Source organism: Arvicola amphibius, chromosome 17 (genome assembly GCF_903992535.2).
Source record: "Arvicola amphibius chromosome 17, mArvAmp1.2, whole genome shotgun sequence".
Classification (NCBI taxonomy): Eukaryota; Metazoa; Chordata; class Mammalia; order Rodentia; family Cricetidae; genus Arvicola; species Arvicola amphibius.
The window spans coordinates 13,109,219-13,116,826 of record NC_052063.2 but is presented as its reverse complement, the minus strand read 5'-3'; the positions used below and the strand labels follow the sequence as shown (position 1 = coordinate 13,116,826).

The 7,608-nt window shown below is 41.9% G+C and overlaps 1 protein-coding gene across 1 annotated transcript; it reads right to left on the bottom strand.

The window, feature by feature from the left end:
* Positions 1-5,076: 5,076 nt before the first annotated feature.
* Positions 5,077-6,276, bottom strand: Ccer1 (coiled-coil glutamate rich protein 1). The gene has a single exon (XM_038314369.1). It carries the CDS (start codon positions 6,274-6,276, stop codon positions 5,077-5,079), a length of 1,200 nt encoding a protein of 399 aa, XP_038170297.1.
* Positions 6,277-7,608: the final 1,332 nt, after the last annotated feature.

Here is a 7,608-nt window from a genome sequence, read left to right as displayed (position 1 = left end):
CACATTATCTACCCACTCAGCTTTTTATATAAATACTGGGAATCTGAACTTGGGTCTTTATGTCTGTGAGCAAGTACTTTACTGACTGAGCCATGTCCACCATCCCTGAGAGTTCTCATTGTTGGAACTATGACTATTCATTTAAACATGTCATACATACCTCTGCAAGTGTCCTTCACATGGGAACTATCCAGGCATGATATACATAAAGCAAGATGAAAGAGGCTTGAACCTATGACTTTTCAACACAAACATCTGTAAGCCTTTGATAGGGTCAATTATTGTGTTAAAGTTTACAGCCCCAAGTGAGTAATTGGAAAGCAGAGACAAATGCATTCATGGTCTGCACCCTTGAAATCAGCTTCTCATTTGAAGGGAGACTTACTCCTGGAGGTAACCATCTACCGTGGAGAAATGGCCCTTTCTCATTGCTGAAAAGCTTCGAGGAGACAAAGTGATAAGAAATCAGAGCTAGTGCTCACAACTATGGAAGAATGCTGTTCCATAACATTCTGTAGCTCTCTACCACCTGCAGGTAGAACGTCTGCTTGGACAATCTCAATGTGCAGTCTTCCTGCTGGAGGAAGTCTGCTCTGTGCCTCTGTTCAGGCTTATAGCTGTATATGGTGATTTTTCAAAACGTAATTAATATGTACTTGCTAAATATTGAGTATGTTTTGAGGTAAAGAGGTGTGTTTTCAAAAAAATATTTAATTGTAGCTTGTTTCAGCAATCAATTTGTCTCAAATCCTTCTTTCTCCCAGTAATGAAACAATTATAACTATCTCTACACCAATGTGAATGCAAATAGGGAAATATAGCATAACCTGTTTTTCTTGTGTCCCAATGATTCCAAAAAGATCACTGTTAATTCTGCATGACTGCATGAAAAGGATATACTCTAGCAACACTGGCCTCTGTCTAATAGCCTGGAGAGAATCAATCTTGCCCATGACGTAAAACAGAAGGTAGGAATCTTGGTACATTTCTTAGGTGTCTATTTGTTGTTGGTCTCATACTAAAGAGACCATTTGTTTTGCTACTCAGAATTCAGCTCAAACTTAGGTTGTTTCTAAATTGTTTTATTTACCTTCTCCATATTCTTCTCCTTTCCTTCCTTTCTTCTCTCCTTTCTTCTTCCATTTGTATTTCAATTCTTGATGTAGGATCCTGTATATTTATGTACACACACACACACACACACACATATATATGTATATATATATATATACATATATATAACTAAATATATTTTGGATAAAGTTCTAAATTGGTTACAGAGAAGTATATTCAAGTAAAAAAGCATAACTGCATTTTTGATCTAAAAGTAGACAGCTGGGGACTGAAAACAATTGCTTCATTTGACTTTTCCTTTATATGTAAGGGTAAGTAAAATATTAGTTGTAAGGGTGGTTATGTGCTTAAAATGGATGATGTTTGCCAAAGATCTTATATATGTTCAGATTTTTTTTTGGAATATGAATTGTATGTTTCTTTAGTCTTATACTGTATACTGATATTACTCAGAATTTTCATTGTTTATCTATTATGAAACTTTATAGTGTAGCATAAACAGAATTTTCAGCTATTAACTTCCAAATGATGTTGTTGCGTTGAAAACTTACATTACATATAAATTCATGAGTATTTTTTTAACTGAAAGTTCATACAGTTTTTAATGAGATGTAATAAAATTAGATAACTTTACTTGGGTATTTTCTACTGAAAATAGTTGTATTTATTTAAACCTTTATATATAAGCAAATGTATATACTGTATACATATATACTGGTAATTTGTTCAATTGTGTTCATATAACGGACACAAAGCATTTAATAAGTATTAACTGAAATGCTTCCTTCAAATATATTAGTTTTAGAAGTTAATGTACCTATCTCTCATTTATATAGAGCATAATGGATAAATCTTAGCACCTGTTATCAAAGTGCTATGTCAGCTCTAAAAATAAAGAGAGGAGGAGGGAGAAGAATGAGTTTCCTTAAGACATTTTTATTTCTTCCAGTACACCTTACTTCCAAACATAAACACTGGGTCTGCTTTGAGTCTCACTGATGCTCAAGTCTACTAAACATTCCCTCGGTTACCAGAATACGCTATGTGGAGTTCCTGAATGGGTGGTGAGAAGTAGGTACAACAGTCATGCTAAGTGAACTCAACACACTTCATCGGGTGATAGAGTGAGGTGACCTGGTCTATGAAATGTATAATGGTGTACTGTGTTGCTGGTCACCCTAGTTCTCAACATGATTTGATTTTTTTCATATTAACCTCTAGGATCATCACTGTGTCTGGTTCTAAAACAAGTTTAGGTAGGGAGTCAACAGTGAGTAGTTTTTCTTTGTTTTGCTCATGTCCTTCAGAAGATACAGATAAGCACAGAGATTAAGTAAATAATGACCAGGGAGGGGAGCAGAGAAAAATGTAGAGCTCAATAAAAATCAATACAAAAGGGAAAAAAAAGTAATGACTTCTGCCTACCTCTTTGGCTTCTTATTGGCGGCTTCTTCCTCCAGACTCTATTCCTTAGGTCAATCCTCAGGTCCTCAATGTCACAAAGCTTCTCCCACATACTGGCCATCTTAGGCTCCAATCTCCCCGCCCCCAGACACATAGCAAAGATCTCAGCCTCACTCAAAGGTTTCCTTAGGATTTGAGCTTTCATCGTCTTCCTTCAGATGAAAGCGTTTTTGTGGATCATCTTTGTGCCATTTTTCACAGTTTAGTGAATCATAGGAAATAATAGTAGTGCAGTAACTGTTGAATGACAGTCCCTAGATTAGAATGTAAACTCCTAAATAGTCGCTTATATCCCTGTGATAGTTGATATAAATTCCTCCCCTCCCTGTACGCTTATATATTTACTCAGCCAACAGTGAGTGGAACCACTGGAAAGGATTAGAAGGACTAAGTGTTGCCTTGTTGGAGGAAGTGTTTCAATGGATGTGGGTTTTTAGGTCTCAAAAATCAATGGTAGTCTGAGGCGCTCTCTCCCTCTCTTTCTCCTTCTCCCCCCCCCCCACCTGTAGATCAGGATGCAGGTCTCAAGTCTTCTCTAGCATCTTCCCCTGCCATGCCTGATGCCTTGCTCCCTGTCAGGATGATTATGGACTAAACCTCTGAAGCTCTAAGAAAGCTTGGTCATGGTGTCTCTTCATAATGGTAGGACAGAGACTAAGACAATCTGTAGGAGTTATCTAAAAAGAAAAGCTTTGGAGGCATTTATTTTGCTGAATTTAATATTTTAGAAGCTACAATGTTAGGAAGATGTTTAAGATGGTGTGTCAGGACACCAAGGGAGATAATTGAGTGGGGTGGGTATGACTCTAATGCATTGCATACATGGATAAAACTCACAAATAATAAAAAGTAGAAGTTTTAAATTTACAAGAAGTATCTCTTACAAGGAGAGATTGAGAATTTTCTAGGTGTGATATTGTAAAGACAGTCAAGGCTAGATAGCTTTCTTAAATAGAAAGTTATATTCATTTGTCATAGTGATTTTTCACAAATGTTTTGAGCGAAGCACATTTGAGCTTTAATGTGTATGGAATGACCAGTATCAGTGGCATAGAGTTTTGTTTTCCCTATATGTGTGTATAATAAATGCAATAGGAAGGCATATAGTAGCCAATTTAAATCAATTTGATAGGACATTTAGAGTGAGTCATACATAAAGTAACACTTTCCTAGCTTACAATAAAATGTTTGATATTCATTGATGTAATTTGTAATGTTTGGTGTGGTTTGTAGAATCTTACAAAGAGGTTTCATTTTTCTTCATCCTATTGGACACTGGAGAACAACTTCATAGATTTGAGATGTTTAAATACAAATGAGGACATTTTAAATAATTTTATTACTCAATCGCCTATAATTCTGCCCAAGAAAGAGATCAACAAGAAAATATTCTGGTCAACCAACAAGTACTAGTGTATCAAGTTAAGAAGCCTAACTGACAAGGTGGAATTCTGAAGCCTTTTACTCAAATTCTTCATCTAGAATGACTCTAGACAAATGCTGTCAGTGGGATGTACACACCTGGGGAGAGACACGTTTTTACTCCTTAAAACTCTTTGTACCATGGTAGCTATTTGGAATGATGTGTTCTCCATAGATTATCAAAAACTATTCACACAGGTTCATATTTGCACATCATTTTTACTCTCTTTTTTAAAGAAGAGAAACTGGGAAACACAATTAGATATTCTACCCCACGCAAAAGCCAACAATCATTTCTTTAATCCATTCTGCAAAACTAAGTTTCTGTTTTCTCTGACCATATGCAAGGAATATATGCACGAACAAGGCTTCAAAATCTAAGCCATGTGCCATTGTTTGCAGTTACCTTGGATTTTAACTAGATGTACAAGTTGACTTCTGACCATGGGGAATCCTCTCCATGCATGGATTATGGATTGCTGAGGCCATGGCAAATAACCAGTTCCACAGAAGCAACTTCCTGTTCCTCTGAGGAAGATCCATAGCACTGTGGAATAAGGAATATAAATAAGCAATGGCACAGCAGCCTACAAACGGGGTTACAAAATACAGCCCTCAAAAATAAACTCTGACGGTGGCAAATCTACAGCTGTAGAAAAAGGCTGTTCTAAGTGCCCTCAGGGACAAGGGCAGTGGTAAATATTCACTGGTCACCATGCATGCTTCTTAAGCACGTGACAGCCAAAAATCTCTTGATTGCAAGCTCATTAAACCTAATGTTTTTCGATACTGAAAAAAATGGAACTATGAAATCTCAGTTGTCTGAAGAGGGAGACAGCAAATGAAAATATTCAAACTGTAGTAATAAAATATTTGGCCTTTAATCATTTCCAATAAAATATATCCGAAATCTTTCCCTCCCCCACCCGTCACAGGCATACACAAACACACCGATGTTTAAATATTTTATAGTGGCCAACGAAGGTGTTTACATTGATGTTTATTAATGGAACTCACTTTTGAATTTGCATTTAGTAAGTTGATAATCCCCATTAGCCTCAAATCAGTTCCATTTTTTGTTTCTCAGTTCCCTTCCTGATGGCTAATGGCTAATGGCTAATGTCCGATGTCCGGTACCATAAACAGATCTGCCTCTGGCACATTGGGAATTACTTGTTCTCGGCTTAATAAGTCGTAGTTTATAAAGTTCTCTCTTTCCTCTTCATCTCCTACTAGGATTGACAAAGGCATTCCCAGAGGCAAGAATTTGTCTTCCCCTCTCTGCTGTCCCTCCTCCAGCCCCTCCTCTTCCAACATATCCTCCTCTTCTTGGTCGTCTTCTCCTCCTTCCATATTTTCAGCCTCTTCGACTTCCTCCTCATCCACATCTTCATCCTCTGCCTCTCTATCCTCCTCGTCGTCCTCCTCCTCCTCGCTCTCCTTTTCATCACACACCTCTCCACACTCATCAACATCATTTTTCTCCTCCTCTACCCGCTGTTGGGTGGGAGACTGGATTTGCTGCACTGGAGCAGGACTGAAGGTTAGAGAGGGATCCTGCATGAAGCCATACAGATCTTCAGGCAATTGGCCTTCTTCCTCCACGCTGCAGTGAGGTGCCTCGTTGACAGTGAAGCACCCCTGCATTGTGCCACTGGCCTGGGCTTGCTGTGCTCTCAACACCGCCTGCTGGCGCTCCATCTTCTCTTGCTGCCTCATGTCTTCATAAACCTGGTTCATGATGAACTGAGTGGTGTTCCGAGGCGCTCTCATCCCAGGCGCCCGCCACCCGTAAAGGTTGACCGGCCGCAGCAGCTTGCTCAGGTCTATAGGTGGGCTCCTCGGGAAGGAGCGACGAGGTTGGCGGCGCAGGCCACGGCCCCTGCGTCCCCAGCGCTTCTTTCTGCCAGGGGGTCTCTCCCAACAGGGGTTCCAGGGCCCGCTCCAGTAGCAACAGCAGCAAAGGCAAACCGGGTGCAGACCGTAGGCTCGCATCATCTGCGCTGGGCAGAGGGGGCTATGGAATGCCATCAGAGGTGGGCGCCAGGGCTCTCCGCAGCGTCCCCAGTTGGAGTACACCGCCCAATAGGGCCCTCTGGGCGGTTGGAACCATGGGCCAGGACTATGCTGTTGCTTGGGTTGTTTCCTGGGAGCCTCATACTCAGCTTTGGTGCCATCACGGTACCGCCGCTTGGACATCTGAGAGCCCCTCTGCCTTCGATGGTAGGAGGACCAAGTGCGCAATGGAATGGAGGATGCCCAGCCGCCTCCTCCCAGATTGAGGGGATCTTCCCTTTCGTTGACCGTCTGGGTCATGGTTTAGGGATCTCCACGAGTCTTCCTAGTGGTAAGCCTCCTAGGAGCTGTCACTTTGGCCAGATCCGATGGTCAATCAGAAGAGCCTTTCTGTTCGTCCCTAGGGCCAGGTGCTGGTGTCTGTGACCTCGCCTGCCCTCTTTCTTCTCCACTTGCTAGCTCTTCCTTCAGAATCACTTTCTTTTCGCACCTGGGTTGTCTTGCCCAGGTGATTTGGGTGGGGTAAGGATGGTGGGGGAGGAAGGTGTTGGTGGGCGATGAGCTGTGAGAACCACTCCCGGGTCCCTCACACACCCGCCTCACACGAGGCTTGGGCTGGGGACGGGAGAGGCAGGGATCGCGTGTTACCTTGCTCCTCCCTCTCAACCCAGGTGCTTCACCGTCGCCGTCCTGGCCGGACTGAATGGGCGTGGGCAGTGGCAGCCTTTATATACCCCCACCCCCACCCCCGCGTTCCCACCGCGTCCTTGGTTGCCAAGGACGACAGCCAATTGGAGAGGACATGGCACTGTCTGTGAGGAGGAGGGTTTCCAGCTGGAACTAGACATCCAGTGAACATTCGCAAGGGGTTTTGTGACGCAGGATTTGAGGCTGAGGTAAAGGTGGGCAATGCTCACACCCTGGCAACGCCTGGGGAAGGGAGGTATTTGAAATTTCTATTTTAAATTTGTTAGAGTCTGTTGGAATATGGGCCTTCTCCTTCAGGAGAGTGGAATGGGAGAACGCTTTTTCTACCGCTCTGAGAGTTCAGAAGTCAGATTGGTGGTACATGAAACATGACCACAAACATTTACTAGTGTGCACCCAAGCAAGTAATGTCCTTGCCTACGGCCGGGTGTTGTGGAGCATACCATTAATCTCAGAACTCGGGAGGCAGAGGCAGGCAGATTTCTCTGAGTTCTAGGTCAGCCCGGTCTACAAGAACTAGTTCCAGGATAGGTTCCAAAACTACAGAAACACCCTGTCTTGACAAACAAACAAACAAAAAAAATCCCTGCCTACTTTAAAAGATGATGAGCAGGTTTCATAAATTCTGGAACTGAAGTGACTTTGCCCAGGGTCTTGGAGACTGATGAACTTCACAGTTAGCCTTTAAACCCAAGCCTGTTTGACCGTAGAGATAAGTTCATAACATCCTCCCCCTATCAACTCATCTTTAGTAGACCCCTTATGATATAATGGAATACATATGAGAAAGCACCATACATAATTCTAGTATTCCCCAGATGAATCTGTTGGTTAAGCATTACCATGGAACACAACATGAAGCTGATTTTGAGAAGAGGACTATTCTGAGTCGTGTCATAGTTAAGATGTGGTATCTGACTTAGA